General features: G+C 49.8%; 11 protein-coding genes across 11 annotated transcripts; 7 read left to right on the forward strand and 4 right to left on the reverse strand.

Moving 5' to 3' along the window:
* Positions 1-180: 180 nt before the first annotated feature.
* C8Q69DRAFT_502991 (putative ubiquitin conjugating enzyme) lies at positions 181-830 on the forward strand (the record flags this gene model as incomplete). The annotated part of the gene is made up of 5 exons (XM_028632445.1): positions 181-253; positions 319-398; positions 454-579; positions 636-715; positions 770-830. 5 exons carry the CDS (start codon positions 181-183, stop codon positions 828-830), a joined length of 420 nt encoding a protein of 139 aa, XP_028489108.1.
* C8Q69DRAFT_26606 (hypothetical protein) lies at positions 681-2,251 on the forward strand. The gene is made up of 3 exons (XM_028626742.1): positions 681-1,229; positions 1,308-1,468; positions 1,538-2,251. The coding sequence occupies exons 1-3, from the start codon at positions 1,181-1,183 to the stop codon at positions 2,219-2,221; spliced, it is 894 nt and encodes a 297-aa protein (XP_028489109.1). The 5' UTR covers positions 681-1,180; the 3' UTR covers positions 2,222-2,251.
* A 739-nt stretch (positions 2,252-2,990) lies between these two features.
* Positions 2,991-3,759, reverse strand: C8Q69DRAFT_395324 (RWD domain-containing protein; the record flags this gene model as incomplete). Its single annotated transcript, XM_028627688.1, has 2 exons — positions 2,991-3,622; positions 3,693-3,759. The coding sequence occupies 2 exons, from the start codon at positions 3,757-3,759 to the stop codon at positions 2,991-2,993; spliced, it is 699 nt and encodes a 232-aa protein (XP_028489110.1).
* Positions 3,760-4,042: 283 nt separating this feature from the next.
* Positions 4,043-5,820, forward strand: C8Q69DRAFT_451269 (hypothetical protein). The gene is made up of 2 exons (XM_028629480.1): positions 4,043-4,741; positions 4,794-5,820. The coding sequence occupies exons 1-2, from the start codon at positions 4,182-4,184 to the stop codon at positions 5,458-5,460; spliced, it is 1,227 nt and encodes a 408-aa protein (XP_028489111.1). The 5' UTR covers positions 4,043-4,181; the 3' UTR covers positions 5,461-5,820.
* On the forward strand, positions 5,821-7,900 carry C8Q69DRAFT_451270 (chromatin regulatory protein sir2). Its single transcript, XM_028629481.1, has 5 exons — positions 5,821-6,159; positions 6,224-6,534; positions 6,591-7,142; positions 7,200-7,379; positions 7,434-7,900. The coding sequence occupies exons 1-5, from the start codon at positions 5,904-5,906 to the stop codon at positions 7,614-7,616; spliced, it is 1,482 nt and encodes a 493-aa protein (XP_028489112.1). The 5' UTR covers positions 5,821-5,903; the 3' UTR covers positions 7,617-7,900.
* Positions 7,901-7,913: 13 nt separating this feature from the next.
* Positions 7,914-10,033, forward strand: C8Q69DRAFT_26703 (RNA methylase family protein). The gene is made up of 5 exons (XM_028626756.1): positions 7,914-8,337; positions 8,432-9,342; positions 9,400-9,605; positions 9,671-9,798; positions 9,871-10,033. The coding sequence occupies exons 1-5, from the start codon at positions 8,224-8,226 to the stop codon at positions 9,925-9,927; spliced, it is 1,416 nt and encodes a 471-aa protein (XP_028489113.1). The 5' UTR covers positions 7,914-8,223; the 3' UTR covers positions 9,928-10,033.
* On the reverse strand, positions 9,802-11,544 carry C8Q69DRAFT_26707 (HIT domain protein). The gene is made up of 4 exons (XM_028626757.1): positions 11,366-11,544; positions 10,842-11,296; positions 10,608-10,710; positions 9,802-10,410 (listed from the first exon to the last, which is right to left on the reverse strand). Exons 2-4 carry the CDS (start codon positions 11,124-11,126, stop codon positions 10,139-10,141), a joined length of 660 nt encoding a protein of 219 aa, XP_028489114.1. The 5' UTR covers positions 11,127-11,296; positions 11,366-11,544; the 3' UTR covers positions 9,802-10,138.
* Positions 11,545-11,843: 299 nt separating this feature from the next.
* Positions 11,844-12,413, reverse strand: C8Q69DRAFT_26769 (hypothetical protein). Its single transcript, XM_028626761.1, has one exon. The coding sequence runs from the start codon at positions 12,316-12,318 to the stop codon at positions 11,968-11,970; it is 351 nt and encodes a 116-aa protein (XP_028489115.1). The 5' UTR covers positions 12,319-12,413; the 3' UTR covers positions 11,844-11,967.
* On the reverse strand, positions 12,368-14,020 carry C8Q69DRAFT_502998 (G2/M-specific cyclin NimE; the record flags this gene model as incomplete). The annotated part of the gene is made up of 3 exons (XM_028632446.1): positions 12,368-12,465; positions 12,518-12,656; positions 12,713-14,020. The coding sequence occupies 3 exons, from the start codon at positions 14,018-14,020 to the stop codon at positions 12,368-12,370; spliced, it is 1,545 nt and encodes a 514-aa protein (XP_028489116.1).
* A 1,414-nt stretch (positions 14,021-15,434) lies between these two features.
* On the forward strand, positions 15,435-16,711 carry C8Q69DRAFT_502999 (50S ribosomal protein L2; the record flags this gene model as incomplete). The annotated part of the gene is made up of 2 exons (XM_028632447.1): positions 15,435-16,553; positions 16,610-16,711. The coding sequence occupies 2 exons, from the start codon at positions 15,435-15,437 to the stop codon at positions 16,709-16,711; spliced, it is 1,221 nt and encodes a 406-aa protein (XP_028489117.1).
* Positions 16,712-17,945: 1,234 nt separating this feature from the next.
* On the forward strand, positions 17,946-20,927 carry C8Q69DRAFT_503000 (C6 transcription factor Prf; the record flags this gene model as incomplete). The annotated part of the gene is made up of 6 exons (XM_028632448.1): positions 17,946-18,255; positions 18,324-18,636; positions 18,710-19,229; positions 19,297-19,788; positions 19,841-20,086; positions 20,157-20,927. The coding sequence occupies 6 exons, from the start codon at positions 17,946-17,948 to the stop codon at positions 20,925-20,927; spliced, it is 2,652 nt and encodes an 883-aa protein (XP_028489118.1).
* Between the last annotated feature and the right edge of the window lie 740 nt (positions 20,928-21,667).

Raw genomic sequence — 21,667 nt, forward strand, 5'->3', positions numbered from 1 at the left:
ATCTGCTGTGCTTTGAGGTCACGTGGTTAGGCTGCCGCGGTCCTTGGCTTGCGTAGAGGCAATACAAAGTGGGCTGCTGCCCCTCTTTCATATCCTCCGATTATTTTACAGTCTCCGCCGCTTCCACAACTAACCTGTGAACCTTTCTTTTGCTGAACCAGTTTCTTACCTTTAGTCATTATGTCGGCCAAGGTTCCTCGCAATTTCAGGCTTCTCGAGGAGCTAGAGAAGGGCGAGAAGGGCCAAGGAGCGGGTTGGTATATTCAATGTTCCGCCGCGGGGGTATCAATGACTGATTTACAATTTTGAATTTGGCAGAGGCATGCTCTTACGGTCTGGCTGATGGCGACGATCTGATGATGACGAACTGGAACGGGACCATTCTCGGACCTCCGCACGTCGGTTTCCTACTTGTACCTATCTTCGTGGAAGCAAAGTACTGAGGACAAGCAGAGCGTGCACGAGAACCGGATATACAGTGTCAACCTCCACTGCGGAGACGACTACCCTGATAACCCTCCTACGATACAGTTCGTTTCAAAGGTGAACCTTCCGTGCGTAGATCCACGAACTGGAAAGGTACTAGTGTCCACAAAACTCCCCGGCGTGCGGAACATATATCTGACAATCAACAGGTGGACCCATCAAAGTTGCCCTGCCTTGCGCAGTGGAAGAGAGAATATACCATGGAGACTATTCTTCTTGAACTTAGACGGTATGGCTTGATAATTGTCTCGCCGCCACGCTCTGGCTAATATCGAGATTTTAGATACATGGCTCTGCCGCAGCACAAGAAGCTTCCGCAGCCCCCGGAAGGAACGACGTTCTAGACTCGTTTATCGAATATATGGCTCATAAGGTGAGCAGCCGGAGTCCTAACTCGGCTGTTTCTGAATTTCTTGTTGATATTGAAGAGCATGTATAAGTCTGCATCACCGGGAAGCATTGGCGTTGGTTTTGTTGCTTTGGAGCGTATATCTCCGGTGGCTTCATAAATAAATTCTATATTTCTATAACGTAAACTGTCTAATCTTTAGACATATGTCATAGATGAATAGACCGAACTGACTACAAATTCATGATATCAATCACGTGATTGGGACTAAGATATGCGGAGAAGCTTCGGAGCTGTGGTCACGTCCGCCAACAATGTTACTATTTCCGACCTAATAATCTTCAGATGCATAAAGTAGTATTCCCAAAGCACTCGGGGGTGCACCGGTTTGCCTGTGAGTCTCAGCATCCTGAGCTTGACCTTACCTAGATCGCAGACCCCAGGGCTAATCTAACGAGTCGCTTCCTCGCAGGCCTTGCGCTCTACCGGGCTCTCCTCCGTCAAAGTACAAGATTACCCTCGACCTTTCCCGAATCGCGTACGGTCAATCATCTCATAAGACACAAATTCCACAGATACAAAAACCTTCAGAGTCCGTCTCAGACAGCCAACGCCCTGAAGGCTGGTTACGAGGTACATCCCCTTCCAACGGTAAAAGTTGTCCATGATCGCGGACTAACTAGGCTGGAATTCAATGTAAAGGCGCTGGATCTATTACATTCCGCTTCTCAAGGCAAAAATGAAGGCATCTCCCGACTTTCAGCTCTTCTCTCCGAGGGGCGTGCCCTACGTTTACGCAACAGCTCTGAACAACGGGCATTAACGGAAGCACAGCCAGTCAAACCTCTATCTAAGAAAGAGAAGAAGAAGGAAGCAAATAGACGGCACCAGGAAGCAACTGCTCTGCGACATCCGGATGCTACGCCCATCTTGTCGCGCCCAAGAGCCGTTGTGAGCGGGCGGCGTCGAGTACCTGTCCTTGTCAGCGCTCGGGGTGATGTCCCGTTCCTGCGGATCAAGAAACCGCAGCCCAAGAACCTCAGCGGGGTCATAAGGAGCAAGCTTGATAATCGATGGAAGAGGATCGTCCGTCGAGACAGGCTGGAGGAGGAATTGCTTGTGGCACAAGACGAAGACCACTGGGACTCTATAACAGGACAAAAAGAGCCAGAGTCTTGGACGACTGAGATCCGAAATGCACATAAAGAAGTTATCCAAAAGATCAAAGAATCTGATAACAAGAACAGGTTGCTCGCAGAAGCAATGTGGAACGTCGTGCTAGCTGAAAGAGAGTTGGCGGCAAAAGAAGAAAAGCAGAGAGAAATGGAAAGGAAGGCCAGGTCGCTTGAACGGTCTGAGTCTTCTGATGAGACGCAGACGTCTTGATGCACTAGGGTAGTATTAGGAACACCATCTAGTGCGGGTTCGGCGATTCCAACCAGTCAGCTAGGCTGGTGCAATATGCATGGGAGACCTCACGTTGTACTTGGAGGATCGTCTGGTCACCTTCCAAGACACGAATGCCTCTTGAAGGCATCCCAGTATAACGATCTCATTTACGACCCTAGTCGCAACTCTGCAGGCAGTTAAGATGGGTTCTGTTCTGATAGACGAGGACCACATCTTGGCTGAGTCATCCTAACAAGTGAAGGGACACACCTCGAAACTACGGCCATATTAGTCGATATTCCGGGGATTGAATAACATGCCGTGTCCGTCGGAAGTTGAGGGGAAACAATCGTGGGATTGCTCTACAGGTAATGAGCAAAAGGCGCGTGGATTGTGGCCTAGTATCTTGCTGTAGCTACAGTCCATGTTCGGCAGTGTTCTCGGAGGAAACAGACCGTGGCTAAAGATGTCCTCGCCGCGAGCTGCTGGGAGGGGCGGGGGGTTCACGAGTCTGTATTCATATACTCGTATACCGTCCCTGCCGCATATCCGTGACTAGTTGCGAGTGAGCCCCTAGTCAATCGCTGCGGGTGTGCTCTAAAGGCACGGATACCCTTCTGCTAAATTAAATGCGCCCTCATGTAGCATTGTGGGTAATATATGTTGCACAATAATACCAGTGAATTTGAATATTGCATCTTCTCGAATAAGAAAATTTGCGAACTTGCTCGGAAAACGATGACATAAATCACCCAGTAGCTCCAAATCAGGCGGTTACTTTCATCCTCTCCATCGCTGCTGGAATATCCTCCTCGTCTTCCTCATCATAGTCGCCCTTTCCAGCCAGACCTGTCTCCCATAGTTGCCTGCCGGTGAGTTTCTTCTCTTCTCGTGCAGATGGCTTCTTTTTCTTCTCCTCTGCTTCCTTCTCCTCCAATTTTCGCTGTTCCTCCTCCTCCATTTCCTTCGTGAACTTTTCTTTCCACTCCAAAAACCTTTCTCTGGTCACAAGAGTGCCCTGGAATTTGCGGTTTTCCTCCTCTTCCGCCTGGGCGATCTCCATCTCTCTCTTCGCTTGGACAGCATTCGCACGTTCAGCCATCAGCTGCTCAGCACTTTCCTTGAGGGCGCTGACCAGAGTGAAAACCATCGCCATCCCTAAGTTTTCTTCGATGGTAGGCTGTAGGGTCTCGAGCAGACGCGCGCGGTCCTCTTGCAAGTCAAGAAGGGGATGTTTAGAAGCATTAGGTGGAGCAGAGATTTCGAGATCTGGAGCTACATCCGGATATTCCTCTGGGTATGAGACCTGTAAAAACAGGATTGGCGGTTCTGCTTCGGTGTCATAGTTCTCTGGAGGATCGAGAGTGATCAATATCCGGTATGATGTGTCGGATATATCTGATTAATCCATAGTGTTAGTAGACCTACGACTAAATTGGCCCAAACTACTATCAAGATGGCAGTGTACCTGTAATCTCATCTGGAAAAATAGAGCTGAGCACCTCGCGCTCTTCGACCTGATCATCGCGACCCATCCTTCATGTCCCCGCCAGCGGTATGGAGGGGTTTCGGAGTTTGATCTTTGACGCGGGGTAGGGAATTCCGGCAAAGGCCCAAGAAGACCGAAAGATATGAAAATTAGAAGGAAAACAAATTTCCCTGGAATTCAAGAAAAGAGTATATGACTTTAGACGTCAATCCTGTCTGCGGGCTTCATTCACGTTCTGCGGTGCGTCGCATGGCTAATCGCTGTGACCCGTGCAAACTACACAAACTCGAGTATCCAAAAATTTGGCTCCGTATTCGAGGTCCCGTCTATTTCGGTCAGATTTTGAATGAACAACTCTGGCCTGTCATATTGTCCTTTATCTTTCTTCTTTGTTTAATTCATCCCTGATCGCAGAAGGATATATACAGATTTATTCGGCAAGAGAAAAACGACGAAAAAAAATTAGCCATGGGCAAGACAAAGCCGAGCAATAAAAAGTCTCCAAAGTCCCGCGAAAAGTCCGTTCTCAGCGCCGGAGCTTCACTACAGTCGAAACAAAAGCTGAACGAGGACCCCGCCACTCTACTCGACCAGGCGACCGTTCTCCTTCAGACTGGTCAGGCCGAGGCTGCTCTTCCTTTAGTCGAGCGAGCACTGAATCTTGTGCCCGCCAATTCGCCCAATGCCCTTTCAGCTCTGAATTTGATCGGGGAGGTGAACGTTGAACTGGGAGAGATTGATGCGGCGCGACAATACTTCAAGCTCGCGGTGGATATAGATCCTGAGGGAAAGATACCTGAATCACAAGGCGGCGGAGCAGAGAAATTTCTATGGCTTGCTCAACTGAGCGAAGAAGGTGGAAAGGACAGTGTTCGGTGGTACGAAAGAGGTGTCTCCGCTCTCAGACAGATTATCCAGTCGTTAGAGCAGAGCGGTAAAGCGGAGGAAATTGCTCTGGCCGAAGAGAAGAAGCGGAAGTTGGCAAATGCCCTCTGTGCTGTTGTGGAAATCTACATGACTGATCTTTCGTACGTCTTGGATGTTCACGTCAAGCCTCGAACCAAAACTGACAATGACTAGGTGGGAAGATGACGCAGAGAGCAGATCTGAGTCGCTCGTAACCGAGGCCCTCTTCGTCGCTCCAGAGGCACCGGAGTGTCTACAGACTCTGGCATCCGTTCGGATATCACAATTGCGGGTGGACGATGCCCGAGCAGCACTCTCTAGAAGTTTAGGATATTGGAAGGATCTGGCTCCGGAGGACCCCAAAGTCCCAGATTTCCCTACACGGATCAGTCTTTCGCGGCTTTTGATGGAGGTTCAAATGGAACTTGAAGCGCTAGAAGTCCTCGAGCGTCTGATCCTGGAGGACGACCACAGTGTCGAGGCGTGGTACCTTGGCGGATGGTGTCTCCATTTGCTGGCAGAAAAAGAACAGCCTCCGGCACCTGCGGACGCGGAGGAATCACCCGCTGAAAGACGACATGCTTCCCTCGTCGCCAGCCGCGAATGGCTGAAGCAGAGCTTGAAGTTATACGATCTCATCGACTATGAGGACGTGAGACTCAAGGAGCATGCACTTGAGCTGGTTGAAGAACTGAACAAGGAACTAGGGGAGGACATGGATGATGAAAGCGATGCAGAGAATCCTCTGGCTGCAATGGAAGATGGTGACTGGGAGGAAGAGGAGATCGAAGTAGTGTCGGATGAGGACGAGGATGAGGATCACGAAATGGCGGACTCTTAACAAAAGCATTGCATGCATTGATTTTCTTTCGTAATTGGGAATGGGTTTTTGTCAGTGATACCAATAGAGGACCGTTTATATTTATCAGATCTATCGCTACATACTTCCAGAAAAGGAAGTATGCTAGAGCTCTATGCCAACAGCATGATTCGCAGCGCACATCGTCAGTAGTTCCCTATCACTATAGACACTGATTGCCTCAAGAGTATTTCAAAAGTAATTTTGTTCGCCACTCTTCTGTAGATAAGGTATTCAGTAAATCCTGAGATCTAGTTAACCCATCATTGGCGAGACCGGAACACGTTCGGGTAAATTGATTATCCGTGCGGCCACCCGGAGATGACCATAGAGCATGAGAACAAGTCAAAGAAAGCGGCAAGGACCAATGTGAGCTAGCGCTGTGTTATTCTGCTCGCTGGGGGCGTCCGCTCTTCCTTTTCACAATGGACTTGGTTTCAGCACCAGGTGGGGAGAGCTCATCGTTGAAGACGCCTGTGGTCGAGCCGGAAGTCGCTGATATGGCGTCCGGCGATCAGGAACTGAAACGGGCTGTTCACCCAGAGACGCGCCCAGAGGGGGACAACACGTCACATTCTGAACCTGATACTGATAGCGAGGCTTCTGGGGAGGAATGGGAAACAGAGTCCCTTTACGAGGATTCTTTGCAGATTGTTCAGGACGAGCAGCTCCGTGATGGAGGTACGGAACCTTGATACCTAGGTCTTGGGTCTATGTGATCCGTCGCGGCTAACTTGACTTCCAGTGCCTGATGCATGTACTCTGGAGGAAGCAATCGCGTATCGCAAACGTCTGCATGAGCTGGGGAAAGTAGCTTTTGTTGAGGATACTCTGGGAAAGGGGACTATCTCCGCCAAGAAGCTCTGCACTGCCTTTGGGATAATACCGCCAGCCTTCCTCGAGGATGCCCCTGATGAGGCATTTCACCCACTTCTTGCCATCGCCATATCGCGTGAGTTCTCCAAGAGGCAGAAGCTTCCGCAGTACAATACTATCGAGGATGCTGTTGAGTTGCTCAAGAAATCCAACAATATCATTGTGATCACTGGAGCTGGAGTAGGATTCCTTTACGCTTTTCATGTCGAAGTCACATTGCTAACGTGACATGTTAGATTTCTACCAGTCTCGGAATCCCTGATTTCCGTTCCAAGGGCACTGGCTTATACGCGAGGCTTGAGCATCTTGGTCTCAGTGACCCTCAGGAGGTCTTTGACATCCATCTCTTCCGCGAGGACCCCAGCATCTTCTTCTCTGTTGCGAAGGATATCCTTCCGAATGAGAAGAAGTTCTCCCCCACTCATGCCTTCATCCGTCTGCTCCAGGACCAGGGAAAGTTGCTTACCAACTATACCCAGAACATTGATAATATCGAAGCAAATGCTGGCGTGCTTCCAGAGAAGATTGTCCAGTGTCATGGTTCATTTGCTACCGCCACCTGTATGAAATGTGGACACAAAGTCTCGGGAGAATCCATTGCCGACGAGATCAAGAGAGGAGAAATACCTGAGTGCGTGGCTTGTAAAGAACAGCTCGCACGGGATACGTTGAGACCGCAGGGCATGAAACGAAAGAGAAGCTCGAACGGTTCTCAGAAGGACCGTAAAAAGAACTCGTCGGAGAGCAGTTCTGATGAATATGACATCCCAACTCCAGGCATCATGAAGGTTGGTTTCCAGACTCTTATCTCCATGATTCGAGTACTCTTGCTAAGCACGCGCTAGCCCGATATTACCTTCTTCGGGGAGGATCTGCCAGACGAGTTCGGCCGTCGTTTGATCCATCATGACCGCGACAAAGCGGATCTAGTCATTGTCATCGGAACATCGCTCAAGGTGGCCCCGGTCGCGGAGGTGCCCGGTATCTTGCCGCGCGATGTTCCTCAACTATACATATCACGAACAGTGAGTGATACCTAAGATACTATACCGTTCGACTATCATACTGACTCTCTCAAGCCTGTTTCTCATATTGGTTTTGATATAGACATGTTAGGAGACTGCGACGTTGTGGTATCCGAACTCTGCCGCCGGGCTGGATGGGACTTGAAACATGAAATGATACCCGAGAACGAAAGAGTAGAGGTTGTGAAGGAGGAAGGTTATGATTCACGATATATTTTCAAGGTTGTAGGCGCATAGCGGTGGAGTTGGTGGTAGCATATCAGTTCAGTTGCTCATGTCGGTTTGACTTCGATAACAGGGCGTACCTGAGTTTGTGCTAAGACTGTGGGCTGCAGATTTGGGGATTATTGTGCTTCAAGCAGATTACCATGGCAGATTACAGAATCATGTATCAACAATTCGGCAGAAAGGGGCTAGTAATCAGTTCTCATAATGGTTTATGCAGACATCAGTATAGGTATTCTCAGGTAGAGTCTAAATTTTCTATTCGTTAATGCATTCAACAGGTCATGAAATTGAAATTATAGCATTTTCCGGTCATAAGTCGTGATAAATATTTGTCGAAATAAAGTATATACGGCTGGGCTGCGCGGGAAACCTCATCAAGATTTTGCAAAAATATAAAATTATCCCACCGTGAACCAAAAAATCTGCAAATCAGACCCGAACGTACTCACAACCCCACTACCTCAGGCAACGAATCGAATCATCATATCCTAAAAAATAATCACGTCAAGAAACAGGAAAAAATAAAATAAAAAAAAGCAATATACACGACTCTAGACAGGAGAAAAAGAAAAAGCGACAGGACTTTTTTTTTCCAGGTTGGCGTCACCCTCCAGAAATGGAATATCTTATCCGCTTCGCGCAAGCGCACGAGACATTCCGACGCCCGGAGATACAGGCGCTGGCGACTCTTGCGGGGGTGGATGTTGAGTTTCTTTCATATGATCAGTTCGTATGTTGGTTGATAATTTCCATATGTTCATCATGAGCTTTTCGTCTTTTCTGCGCATTTGATCAACGCAGCGCTAATACGTCCCCCTTCATAGTCACCATACGCCGTCGTCAAGGTCCAAGATGAGAGAGCGGCACGAGCCCTCATTGAGAGAAGTGTCCTCGCGAAGGACATCATCGAAATCTGGGGCCAGGGCACGACGTATGACGAACTGCACGCCGATGTCCGCAGGCGGACCTCGGACCGCTGGGCGGCGTTCAACGATGTTTCGTTCCGCTTCACAGTCGACAGTTATGCTCTCAAGCGCAGTCAGCGCGAGAAGCGGGATATCATCCAATCCTTTGCTTATTTAGGCTTCGATGGACCAATCCGGATGAAGGATCCGGATGAGGATTTCTGGGTGCTTGAAGAGCATACTTCTGATTTGGAGATTGCGCGAACTAACCCGGGAGCAGTCTCATCAGATCAAGATCAGACGACGCAGTCTATGCAAATAGGACAGCTGGAAAAGATCTATTTCGGCAGATGGATCGCATCTGGGAGTCGGGATCTGGTGGCGAAGTATGATCTTAAGAAGAGACGCTATATCAGTACGACTTCCATGGATGCGGAGTTGAGTCTGGTTACTGCGAATATGGCTCTCGCGGCACCGGGGAAAGTATTCTTTGACCCGTTCGTAGGGACGGGCAGTTTCTGCGTTGCGGCCGCTCATTATGGTGCTTTGACGCTGGGATCGGATATCGATCCACGGAGTTTCAGGGGGAAGGAGGAAATGTCCAAGGGCAAACCGATGGCCTTGATGCTCAATTTCCAGCAGTATGGTCTGGAGAGTCGGTTTTTGGATACTTTCACCTCTGACCTGACCAATACCCCCCTCCGCGACGTGCCGCTCCTGGACGGGATCGTGTGCGATCCTCCGTACGGCGTCCGTGAAGGACTAAGAGTGTTGGGTCTTCGAGATGGGAGGAAGGATGAGATTTTTGTAGACGGTGTTCCGGCTCATCTGTATGCTGTCTTGACACTGCATGATAAAGTTCCATGAAGATCTAACACTTGGTACAGAAAACCCGGTTACATCGCTCCGAAAAGACCGTACGGCTTCGAAGCAATGCTTAGGGACATACTCAATTTCGCATCTCGAACTCTCGTTGTCGGGGGTCGACTCTCCATGTGGATGCCCACCGCCAGTGACGAAGATATCGAACTCGAAATCCCAACACATCCGAACCTAGAAGTCGTCAGTGTCTGCGTGCAGCCATTCAATAACTGTCAGTATATTACTGTGGTATACACTATTACTTCCTGCAGAACTAACTCATTATCTGCTGTACAGGGTCGAGGAGACTTATCACATACAGCAGACTACCGGAGGGGGTCGTCGCTGAGAATAAATTCATACGCCAAAGACAGGATAACCCGAATGGAGTTAGTGCTGATGATCTTAACGCGTTCAGGAGAAAGGTAAGTTTGAATGAATTGGAACACTTGTATTATGTCCGGGAAAGATATCGAAACTGACTGACTTACTCCTAGTACTTTATGAAAAATTCCAAGAGGGACACTAAGACACCTGCTCAAACCCAGGACTAGAAGGCATATCAATGGATCACATGGGAATAGAAAAAAAAGGGCTTTCAGGGACGATTGCATCTCGATAGAATGTCCGAGTGAGTACATACATGAAGCGTTATCAATGCGCCTCCCGCGCTGCGAGACATGAAAAAGTGATGACACCACGCAAAATATCCGTTTATATAAACGCTATCCAAACGTGACAAAAGAAAATAGAAACTCTGTAACTTCACAACTTCACCTGACTTCTTCCTTTCTGCTCTGGCTTAGAATCTATATCGAGGTCTATCCCCTCGGATTCCTTGATGCGAATGACCTCCCTGGCTAGTTCTTCTCTCATGGCCTGGGCGAGCTGCTCGCCTTCTTCATCGTCGAGGTCGTCTCTTTGCCCCCGGCCGAACATCACCCAACTCATCTTGGTGCCGGTAGGAACCACGTCGGTATTTGGTCGTGGAATTACATGGAAATGAACGTGGGGAACGAGCTGGGCTGCTCGTGCGCCTGTTGGGAAGAGTGATGGATATGAGCAAATAAAACATGTAGACATCTAACTCCATACTCCATAGAGAATTCAAAAGAAAAGTTCGAGAAAAAGAAGTGTAGGACCTATCCATATCAAGGTGTAGATAAATAAACAAAACAGGACTTCAGAAGAAGCCCAAGAAGAAAAAAAAAAAAAGAAAAAAGAAAATACTCACCGTTATTCTGTACAACGTTCCAGTGCATATCAGACTCTGGTGCATCCTTGCCCAGCACCGTCCTGGTCACGACCCTTGAGATGATAGGTAGCCACTTCCCGAGCTGCAATAACGACAGTGGATATCAGCAGGCAAATAAAATATTCATGGAAATTCAACAGATAAAGAGAACCCCGAAACATATGCATCAAAAAGAACTATGAATACAACAAGAAGAAAATCTTAAGAACCCACCTCCTGACCATCTTGCACCCCGACCTCACCTAACTTTTCGTGATGCCCTCTCGTGATGAGCAACAGGTGTCCCCTTGTCAAGGGCATGATATCTAGAAATGCGAGAACGTGCCTGGTCGACAGGACTAAATGAGCCTGTCCTTCTGAGCTGGTCGAAGGTGATGCTGTTTTAGACGACGACGATGATGATCTGTCAGAGAGGAATGAAGAAGGGGCGATAGGAGGATATGAAGATGAGATTTTGCAAAAGGGACATGATGAAGAGGTCGTTGGATGAGATATCATAGTGTTGATGTTGGAAGACAAATGGATTCTATGCCGATGTACGGAGTACTATTTGGTCTTCAAGATTAGATCCCTTTGGATCAGAGTTGTCACCCTCGATGGTGTCTCAGAAGGCTGCCTGGAAGGGATCGTTTTTCAACCAATATCTCTGCTTCATGCGTCCTTGTTCTCTAGATTCTCAAGGGAAAGTAAATTAGACGAGAACAGATTGGAAGGCAAGAGGTAGCTAATTAGCTAACCTGCACGTCAGGATACGGGGTCCGAACAAGATGAATTAAGATTGATGCATCGGTGTCGTTACACATATAATTAGAATGCAGAAAGAAAATCTCACAGATATGGACCAACACAGTAGATAGCTGTAGATGGCCACTCACTATCTTCAAAAAGAGAGAGAGAGTGGGATGTTCTTGCGGACACGATTGGATGCAGGTCGGGGTACCGAGGTTCGGGTGTTGCCGCTGACAGCGCCTTCGACAAACTGCACGGATTCAGATCATCTAAGTAGACATCTAAGAGATTATTGGACGAACAGGCCAAGTAATTCTAAACAACACCAAAGGTTCAAGAAATTGTTCAAGGTAGAACTCTAACAGAATTGCAAGATTTGCTACACATTATTTTACCTCCAGCCTCGGCCGTTACCCTGTACTTGCTTTGCCCACGAAACACCTATTTCCATATCATCCAGGCTCCATGAGCCATTTGGGGTGTGCTGCAAGGAATTAGCCATCCAGCAGGCAACCCGACTCCACAAAGTCCCTCTTGAGTAGCGCTTATGCTCGTTATGTGTGCAGGAGACTGCATAGCAATTTCCACGTAAGACAAGAATATGAAAGGGCTACGCGACGAAACGGTGCCAGATGAACCCATGAGGAAGAAAGGCATCAATATCAAAAAGGTGCTGCAGCCGTAATGAAAAAATTATTCCCAACCGTAGAACATCCGACGCCAGGAACACGGGTAGGTCACAGAAATGAGAATGATCAGAATGTAAAAGAGCAAAAGCAACCACAGCAGACAAGTGGAGAAGGGTGAAACAGCACGAGAACCCATCGCTGCCAGTAAACAATGAAACCAAAACCAAAACCCAGAAGAACGCAACAATGCCGTCATCCCATATGCAATAGATACTCCCATCAGCCGTCAGAAAAAATATGAGCAAAGGGCAACAGGCATAATGAAAATCCATTTCCTCAGTTGTCTCTGGGAAGGGTACAATAGTCACGAGCCCCTCGAAACTATTGGGCAGACTTCTTATAGCTGTAGCCCTCCGTGAGCGAGCTCTTGATGTATAGATGCTGGTACTTCTTCGCCCATTGACGGGTGAGGATAGAGGCTAACACGCGTTAGTAAAGCTTCAGAGAAGGAGGACATCTATGACTATTTACCTTTGAGGAACTTCTTGCTGGCGTACTTCTTGAAGAAGGCCTCGTGAGCCACGGGACGGTGAAGGTAGTCAATCATCAGTCGGAAGACAGGCAGGATCTCTTCTTCGGTATAACCGGCGTAATGCGCGAGAGTTGCATCCTAGATCACGATTAGCTCAGTCATAAATGGGGTCCGGTTGAATGTTCGTCACTTACCCATGCGCCCCGGTCGAGGATCAAGCGCGCGAGGTACATGGCAGCAGCAGCAACATGGCTTTGACGGTACTCCATGAATCTGTGGTCCAACAGGCTGATCTCCATGAGATACTTTCCCAGTGTTCTCGTTTGGATGTCGTAGTTGTCTGCCTTGGAGATTCTACGCAGGAAGTTCATTGGGTTGGGGTAGCTCATGTTGTAGTCCAGAGTGGCAAGAACGTGTCGCTCAGCGTCCAGGATCTCCTTGTCTGAGAAGGTCTCATCGGCAACGTGGCTGAAGTTGGCAACATGGGGTGAGAGCACCTCCTCGTACTTGGAGGCGATGAACATGGCAGTGACGCCAACCAGCTGAAGACGGTCGAGAGCGACGACCTCGGCGGAGAGGAAGCGGTCGATGATGTTGACCGCCAGGAAGAGGGTCTCGGGCAGCAGACGGAAACGCGTGTGCACTTCGATCAGCCAGTCGACAAGGATGCCTCGCATCTTCCACTCCAGGTCCGGTTGGTGTTCAATGTAGTCAGGGTTGGGCAAAGTCTCCAGCTCCAGATCCCTCATGTAATCAAAGATCTCGACAACATACTCTGCAACCATGAGAGGGTCATCCAGATCTTCTTCATCCAGGTTCTGGGGCACGTCGATGTACTCTTCCTTGCCCACCTCTGCCTCAGCAACGACATCCTCCTTGATAGCGGTAGCTGCCTTTTCCACGACAGCCTTCTCGACATCAACCTTCTTGCGAGGAGGCTCCTCCGCATGGGAAGTTTCTTCCTTAACCGACTTCTGGCTAGAGGTTCTCTTCATTTGCGTGCTACCCATCACACCCGAGCCACTTCCCGGGCGCTTCGGCTCAGGGACGGCGGCCTTCTTGCTGTTGACATCGCGGGTACCGAGAGCGGTCCGCGAGGTGTTGGTGCGGCTCAGTTTCTGGACGCCTCCTGCATGGCCGGTGACCTTAGAGGCCAGGCCAGTCTTGGTGGTTGCCTTCTTCGCATCCTTCGTATCTTTGACATCTGCGTTTTCAGTCTTGGTCACGTTGCTAACATCTCCAAGGGCAGCTCGTCTCCTCTGAGTGCCAGTGGCCGTTGTGGTCGTGGTAGCCTTCTTGCTCTGAAGGGGCTTCTTTGCTGGCTGGGTAATCTGAACTTCTGGCGCTGAAAGAGCAGCAGCCTTGGCTCTGGTCAGACGCGTCGAGGCGCCATTCTCATCGTTTTCGTTGGTGATTGCGCGCGTACGCAGACTTCGTGCCTGAGATATGGTCAATGATGAGTTAGACACGCTATGTGGTGACTCAATCGATGAGGTAGACATGTCGACTGTTCAGGGGAGACATCAATCAATGGCTTACCGGAGGCATTGTTGTCGGCCCTCAGAGATTACAGGGACGCGTTAAAAAAAGAACTGGAAGGGGACAGGTGAAGAAGTAGGCTCAGAAGCCGTTCAGAAATCGTCAAGGTTCCGTTAGAGTGACCTGTTGCTGCACATTCCGTTCAAGATTAACGTGGATCAAATACCAGAGAACGAGTGCACGTACCACGCGTGAAAATGTGGCCAATCGACGAGCGGGTGTTCCCTTGTGAGCGTTGAGAGGGCAATGCTACGTGCAGCAGAGGAATTCGATCGTGGAAAGTGCTGAATGGCAGATCGAGAGCATCCAAAGGCTCTGTTGACGTGGATGACCAGTGGTGGATCAGGACGTGAACGAAGCTGCAACGACGCGAAGTTGGCTTCAAACAGAGGTTTTTGAGAAATCTCAAAGGTGCGCAATGGGTATCAATGGTGAAGCAAAGCAGGCATGGACAAAGTGGTCAAGCAAAAGACCGTGAAGGCCAGCAGCAGGTGTTCGCGAGGATGGTGGTTGGATTAATTAAAGAGGTTCGAGTTGGCAGGGCACGGCGATGTTTGGCCCTCTCCTAGCGCGGCACCTGGCGTCAGGCTGAGGATGCCCCACGGCACAACAGCCAAGCAGAGCCGTAGACAAGCTAGAAATGCTGACTGTACAATAATACAGAGCTATGATGCGCACTGGGCCAGCGAAGAATCTGGCCTGGGACGCAATGCCACGATACTCTCTGCTGGGGGATGAGGGATGTTGAAGGGAGTATGCACAGAGAAGAGGTAAGAGCCAATTTGGGAGAGCAATCGGGAGATGATTCGAGGTGCAAGACAAGAAAGCCAGCTGGGGGGATAAATTAAATACAAGAGGGAAACGTCGTCTGGGGAGAATTTCAACGTAGATACCGGTCGACGGCGTCAGGGCTGCCCGAGAAGCGAGAGACGTGCTGCCAGAGCGCGCTTGTGGACCCGCGAGGGAGAAAAAAACAAAGCGTTGCCGGGCAACAACTCGCGCTGGACGTGTTGGCGTTGATGGAAGCGTCACGGGTTCACGGGTCACGGGTAACGCACGGTCACGGGCGACGTGTAACTTGTAAGGGACTCAGCCTCTGTGGCTGGGCACAGTCGAAGTCACATGACTTTCTCACTAGCCACACCCGTGATCTCGGTCCCAAGACACTTTTTCTGAACGCCAGACTGAGCAACGGCTGGCCACTCACTAACGCTGGCACGTCGGGGAACGAAAGACGTCTTGGATTGATTTATATCGGATCAGTGGGCCATGATCCAAGGTTCATAGATCTGGTATCACCTCAATTGATTCTCCAGATTCGGCGAGACAACTTCGTACACAAAGGCCTGTCCTTTGTTCCAGTCTCCCGACACGGCCATGCTTCAGCCTCGGTTGGCCCTGAGGGCCATCCAGCTACCCTATCGGGCACTGTCCTTAGTCGCTTCCAGGCCGTATTCCTCGGTCATCCAAGAAAGCAATCCTCCCCCGGCTGGTGAATCATCCTCGTCCGCCAGCTTTGACCCCAGCATCGCATTCGCTCCGCCCCCAACCCGAGATGAGGCCGGTGTCCAGCTACGAACCTACACTCCGCGGACGCCTGGTATCAGACATTTGAGGAGACCGATCAACGACCATCTTTGGAAAGGACGACCGGTGCACAAGCTGACATTCCCCAAAAGAGGTCAGGCAAAAGGTGGTCGCAATAACACAGGAAAAGTCACCGTGAGACATCGCGGAGGAGGTCACAAGCGAAGAATCCGTATCGTCGATTTCGAGCGGAGAGCACCGGGTCCGCATGTCGTGGAGCGGATCGAACATGACCCCGGACGAACCGCACATATCGCCTTGGTGAGAAGCAAAGACACAAACCAGCTAAGTTACATCTTGGCCGCAGAAGGAATGAGAGCGGGCGATGTTGTGCAGAGCTACATGTCGGGTATCCCAGAGGATCTCTGGAAGAGTATGGGTGGTGTCGTTGATCCCGGTGTGCTCGCCGCGAGAACCGCATGGAGAGGTAACTGTCTGCCATTGCACATGATTCCCATTGGAACTCTGATCTTCAACGTGGGATTGAGACCTGGCAAAGGAGGACAGCTATGTCGAAGCGCTGGCACTTTCGCAACCGTCGTTGCCAAGGGTGAAGAGTCTCCGCAGAAGGACGACGCCGTCGAAGGTGACGCGGAGGGTCAGACAGAGGAGAAGAAACCCATGACCCAGCGAGAGAAGCAAAAGCTCGAGCGTGCGATGCAACACATTACGATCCGTCTCCAGAGTGGTGAAGTCAGACTCATCCACAAGGACTGCTGCGCAACCATTGGCGTTGCTAGCAACCCCAACTACCAGTATACCCAGATCGGAAAGGCTGGACGATCACGATGGCTCAACATCCGACCGACTGTTCGTGGTCTTGCAATGAACGCAGCCGATCATCCTCATGGTGGTGGACGAGGAAAGTCCAAGGGAAATGTCGATCCCAAGAGTCCCTGGGGTTTACCGGTATGTTCTATTATGGCATCCTTTCATTTGCTATGTATTACTTACACAATTCATAGGCAAAATCTGGTTACAAGACCCGTCCGAAGTGGAAGATCAACAAGGCCGTGGTTGTTCCTCGCCCTCGCAACCAGGGCAAGCGTCGCAGAGGCTACAACTAAGCTTTCTGTACTTTCCTCCAGCCTTCTGCATTTGGCACGCATCAAGTGCGCCACCCGCCTATTTGCAGTTTGCAATCGGGTCCACAGGCGTAATGTTCTCTGTATTATAGTTCGCCAAATCTTGGGGGCAACTTCATCTACTACTTCGGTATATCCACCGCCGGTTATCCTCGGTTCTTTGATACCGTCGTCTCATGTCTCTTCCCTCATGCATTTATTATTTGCCGATTTAATTTGTATACTACGGACCAGCACATCGAGGAAAATAGACGAATGGGAATGCCGTATGAACACTACTTGGTTGTTTAAGCCTGCAAATTTACCATAACCCACTTCGAAGATCTGACGGATTGGCTCTGCATTTTGTCGAGAGCTTGGTTGGGCTTCTGAATCGCCATATGGGGTCAAGCACTATGCCGTCGCGTTCAACTGCACACTTGCTCTAGGTATTAACTGGATGTAAAGAATCGCCTTCGTGGTCCAAGTATAGATAACTAAGCGTCCTCGACATGTGGTCACCCGCTCGGATTACTAAGCGTTAACTCTGTAACTAACTAACTAGTTAATTACGCACAATTTGACTATGGTAGTTTAACTACGGAGTATTGGAATCTCTGTTATACTCTACTGGATCAAGTCCTCCCTTGTACTTCGGATTCCCATACATTTTAGCCTTGGAGCGCCGGTGTTGGGGTTCTAGGCCATCTAGCGGCAGAGTGGATCGAAATAGGGAGTCGGACATCATTATCAGATAGCCTAAAAAGCTGTCAAAGCTACGGGCTGTCTTCTCCTTATCGCCAACGTCAGTCGAAATCCAGCGTTGTGTACCTGACGATCGCAGAAGACCTTATGAGCTCTCTACCGGTTCCAGGATTCTCCAACGTCGATAGACCAGCCAGTGTCCATCGCTAGCGCGCCATTCTGCGAGCCGACAATTTGGGTTCGGCCTCTCCGTGCTTCTAGGCTGAGGCAACACCTTACGACACGCACGACGCTTCAGATCAGAATCGAGAGGGTCTGGGCGTCTTTTTTTTTCCGCTCGCGACCAGGCGTTACGCCGGAGGTTTCTATCACTTTAGAGACCTTCAAGATCCCCCGGTCCTTGTTCGATTCTTCCCCGCATCTCGAGTCGATACCAAAAGCCATTCCTCGCTGCGCCCGCCACGGCGTACGGGACATCACCCACGCGACCCAAGGACCGCTTCACAGAGATCCAGGCATCATTCTCATAGTCATGGAGGTTGCAAACCCCTCTTCAGATCAGTTTTTCAACGACCTATCTCAGGGTCTACCCGCCACCGATACGTACCAGTCGCAAACATCAGAGAACACCGGCGCAGCCCAGGGTGAAGGAGATGGGAACTCAGTCCCTCGTCCTAAGCGCATCGCATGTGTTGTTTGCAGGAAGAGAAAACTTAGATGCGATGGCAAGAAGCCTAGTTGTGGCACTTGCTCGAGATTAGGTCATGACTGCGCGTATGATGAGGTGCGCAAGAAGAGCGGCCCAAAGCGTGGATATGTGAAGCAGCTAGAAGCTCGTTTAGGTGGGTTGAATTCCAGCGCTGGACTTCCGAAGAGAATGTTGCGGCTGATAACTCTTTACGATATAAAGCCCAGGTTGAGACGTTATTGAAGAGCCAGGATCCAGAGCCACCACGGGCTTCTGCGCCGAATCCCCAGCAGAGCAGCACCTTCAATGACACATCGATACCAAGTGACCCGATGCCAGGGATGCCTGATATGTCTATGTTTTCGGATAACATCCCAAATTCGATGCCGTCGCTTGCTGGGACGTTCGGACAGACCCAGTCTGGCCCAACAGGTCTGGCGGGAGAAAACATGGGCTTCAATGGAGATTTCTCCTGGGAAATGATCAGTCTTGGCCTGGAGGAGCCGTTGCCTGCGCAAGACGTGATTGATGAGCTGTATGTGCTCCGCTGATTTATTTACTATGGCGCTTGGCCCCTGGGGTATAGCTTCTAACGACAGAACCAACAGGCATCAAATCTACTTTGACAAGGTCCATCCCTCTTCACCAATTATACACCGACCGCGATATTTAGCTGCTATGAATCTAGCACCTCATACGCGGCCTCCAGTGTGCTTACGTTATATCATGTGGTGTCACGCCGCATCAGTATCGAGCAAATATTCTTTCTTGCAGGAGCATTTTTATCAGCGGGCGCGGAAGTACGCTGAAGCAGATGAAATGAAGGGCCAAGGAGAAGCGATAACGACTGTTGCTTATTCACAGGCATGGTCCCTGATTGCCGCATATGAATTCAAGATGCTATTCTTTCCTCGAGCGTGGGCAAGCGCTGGTAAGGCTTCCAGGTTGTCATTGATGACTGGCTTGCATCGCTTGGATGGAACTGGTCTCGACACGAAACAGTGCATAGGACCGCCTCGGGACTGGACAGAAAGAGAGGAAAGAAGGAGGGCGTTCTGGTTAGCATTCTGCCAAGACCGATATGCGAGTATCGGTACTGGATGGCCCATGATGCTGGACGAAAGAGATGTCAGTCACGCAAAGTCTTCTTCTATTTTTCTTTGTCAAAGGGGGTGGAGCTAACCATTTACTGCAGATTTTGACGAATCTTCCTGCTTCGGAGGACGCATATATCCACGGACGCCCAGAAAAGACACCCTCCCTTTCCGAGGTCGTCGCCGGCGAAGGTCTTGCGAACATGTCGCCATTTGCTGGTGTTATAGTGACGGCCTCTTTCTTTGGCCGTCACCTCATGCATTTGCATCGTCCAGAGCCCAACGACAATGATCATGATCTTAATGGGGAATTTTGGAAGCGGCACAGAGCATACGATAACATCATCCTAAATACTGCCTTGTCACTACCAGCCCATCTTCGGTTACCTGCTGGCATCAACGATCCGAACATCGTCTTCTGCAACATGTGTATCCATACATCAACGGTCTGCCTCCATCAGGCTGCCATTTTCAAGGCAGACAAGAATCAGATGCCGAGCCAGATTGCAGCAGAAAGTAAACGAAGATGTATCATCGCTGCCGACCAGGTAGCAAGCATAATGAAGATGATAAGCCATACTGATTTATCTACGGTAAGTTCTTTGAAGCCTGTGGTCTTTGGGGGCTTTTACTGATGATTCTTAGATGAATACCTTTATCTGCTTCCCCCTCTATGTTGCCTCCCGTGTCTTTGTGCAATATCTTAAATCGCGCCCCAACGATCAGACAGTTCGATCGACCCTGCACTTCCTGCTTTCAGCGCTCAATGCTATTAAGCATATGAATCCTTTGACGGAATCGTTCTTGATTCAACTCAAAGTCGACCTCGGTGGGACGATCATGGAGACACCTGATATAGCAGTTAAGACGAGCTGTGGTATGAAGGGGAAGGTATGTATCACCTTGCTGGTTGAAGTTTCCGTTATCCATACGGCACATGTGCTGATTCCTTAAACTATAGTCAAACGCGTCAGGCAGTGCCGGAGGATGCTCGCCACTCGTGCCATTTGAGAACTCTCAGCAGTCCCAAAAGTCCGGGTCGACCGTCGAGAGCCCATTGTCAGGAGAGACACTCCTAGATAATCCAGGATCATATGGTCAATCCGGAATTAACCCCTCGGCTATCCCTAATCGTCAAAAGCAACTTGGAATACAGCAGTTCAATACGAGTCTTGGCTTAAGTGGCATGGAACTTCCAGTCCGTCGGCAGGCTTCTGGGAATTCCAGTCCCAGTATGGAAACAATCGGTTACAGGATAAACGGGGATATGGATGTCTCATCTGATATGAGCGTCAGTGACCGTAATCAGCCTTCTTCGGATCACCCCACTCCATCGACACAAAACTCGTCTTCGAATACCTCTTACGGGGTTTCGGGAGCTGATTATCCTTCGCCGCAAAAGCATCAGCGTTCGTCCACGACCGCTTCCAATATACATCCGAATTCGTCTGTTGACCCGTCTGTGAGAAACATGGCGATGCCTTCGGACAATCAATCCTACCTCGCAGAGGTATCGTCGTCCGTTAATTACTTTGCTCCTGACGGCGGTAACGCCGGCGGTCTCACTGGATCAGAGAATCCTTTCGCCATGCCCGCAGCTTGGGACTACCCCCTTAACCAAGGCTCTCCTGAAAACATAGAGGTTGTTGGGGGAATGTCAGGCATGACTCCTACAGAAAGCCAATGGACGCAAATGCTTGAAGGCGCGAGTTGGGAGAACTGGCGGACATGAAAACGTATGCTGGTTTTATGAGCGGCGATCTTCTATCTGTATTTTCTGAAGCTGCAACCTAGGAGCTCGTTTGGTTTCTCCTCGATCCCGCATGGATCATCTCTATGGCTGCCGGGGTCTTGGCCTGGGTCAGTGACATCTCGGTGCAGTTATCAGCCAACCTAAGCCTAACCGTGGGCAGTCAGGCAATCACGCAGCTAAATCGACCGTATGGAGTGCATCTGAGGAATTTCTGGCTTCCGCGGAAGCAACAGCGGCACATAGAGGACCTAGTTCCTCGGGGATAGACAGGGTGGAAGTCCGTCCTTGTAGAGAAATCCTACGCTCCTACATGCAATGCGAGACCCACAGGCCAGCGAGAATAGCCTCGCTTTTCGCCTTGGAGACATTCATCAGCCTCGTTAGTGCCGTCATCAAAAGGCGATATCTACGTTTGATGGACCGGTAATCTCTGGCAGATTAAATTCCTGCGTAGACCGCCGGCTCCCAATGCCACATATTGGTGTTACGAATGACGTCCTGGAAATTTCAATCTGTGCTCTTTCTTTCTTTTTGTTTTCCATTTGGAGAGCTTCCTTTCTTCTTTTTGGGTGCGTTTTCCGAAACAATTGCGCAGTGCAATACTTGGACTTTGACTGGGAGTTGAGAAGTACAAGATACTCTCGAACACGGAGTTTTCGGTATCCTTGCCAATTCTTTTGGGGTTTATTGACTATTGCGGAGAACTGGGGCTTATGGTT

This window comes from Paecilomyces variotii (assembly GCF_004022145.1).
Source record: "Paecilomyces variotii strain CBS 101075 chromosome Unknown C8Q69scaffold_1, whole genome shotgun sequence".
NCBI lineage: Eukaryota > Fungi > Ascomycota > Eurotiomycetes > Eurotiales > Thermoascaceae > Paecilomyces > Paecilomyces variotii.

What these genes read in the sequence shown, in the direction of transcription:
- C8Q69DRAFT_26703 (XM_028626756.1), top strand. Translation starts at nt 8,224, where the DNA reads ATGGAATATCTTATCCGCTTCGCGCAAGCGCACGAGACATTCCGACGC. An exon ending in CGTGCAGCCATTCAATAACT is followed by an intron (nt 9,606 to 9,670) that starts GTCAGTATATTA and finishes TCTGCTGTACAG; the next exon opens with GGTCGAGGAGACTTATCACA. An exon ending in TTAACGCGTTCAGGAGAAAG is followed by an intron (nt 9,799 to 9,870) that starts GTAAGTTTGAAT and finishes ACTTACTCCTAG; the next exon opens with TACTTTATGAAAAATTCCAA.
- C8Q69DRAFT_451269 (XM_028629480.1), top strand. Translation starts at nt 4,182, where the DNA reads ATGGGCAAGACAAAGCCGAGCAATAAAAAGTCTCCAAAGTCCCGCGAA. An exon ending in ATCTACATGACTGATCTTTC is followed by an intron (nt 4,742 to 4,793) that starts GTACGTCTTGGA and finishes GACAATGACTAG; the next exon opens with GTGGGAAGATGACGCAGAGA.
- C8Q69DRAFT_26707 (XM_028626757.1), bottom strand. Translation starts at nt 11,126, where the DNA reads ATGATATCTCATCCAACGACCTCTTCATCATGTCCCTTTTGCAAAATC. An exon ending in GGGTGCAAGATGGTCAGGAG is followed by an intron (nt 10,711 to 10,841) that starts GTGGGTTCTTAA and finishes TCGTTATTGCAG; the next exon opens with CTCGGGAAGTGGCTACCTAT. An exon ending in GAACGTTGTACAGAATAACG is followed by an intron (nt 10,411 to 10,607) that starts GTGAGTATTTTC and finishes TCTTCCCAACAG; the next exon opens with GCGCACGAGCAGCCCAGCTC.
- C8Q69DRAFT_451270 (XM_028629481.1), top strand. Translation starts at nt 5,904, where the DNA reads ATGGACTTGGTTTCAGCACCAGGTGGGGAGAGCTCATCGTTGAAGACG. An exon ending in TTGTGATCACTGGAGCTGGA is followed by an intron (nt 6,535 to 6,590) that starts GTAGGATTCCTT and finishes GTGACATGTTAG; the next exon opens with ATTTCTACCAGTCTCGGAAT. An exon ending in AACTATACATATCACGAACA is followed by an intron (nt 7,380 to 7,433) that starts GTGAGTGATACC and finishes GACTCTCTCAAG; the next exon opens with CCTGTTTCTCATATTGGTTT.
- C8Q69DRAFT_26606 (XM_028626742.1), top strand. Translation starts at nt 1,181, where the DNA reads ATGCATAAAGTAGTATTCCCAAAGCACTCGGGGGTGCACCGGTTTGCC. An exon ending in GGGGGTGCACCGGTTTGCCT is followed by an intron (nt 1,230 to 1,307) that starts GTGAGTCTCAGC and finishes GCTTCCTCGCAG; the next exon opens with GCCTTGCGCTCTACCGGGCT. An exon ending in CCCTGAAGGCTGGTTACGAG is followed by an intron (nt 1,469 to 1,537) that starts GTACATCCCCTT and finishes TTCAATGTAAAG; the next exon opens with GCGCTGGATCTATTACATTC.
- C8Q69DRAFT_26769 (XM_028626761.1), bottom strand. Translation starts at nt 12,318, where the DNA reads ATGGATTTTCATTATGCCTGTTGCCCTTTGCTCATATTTTTTCTGACG.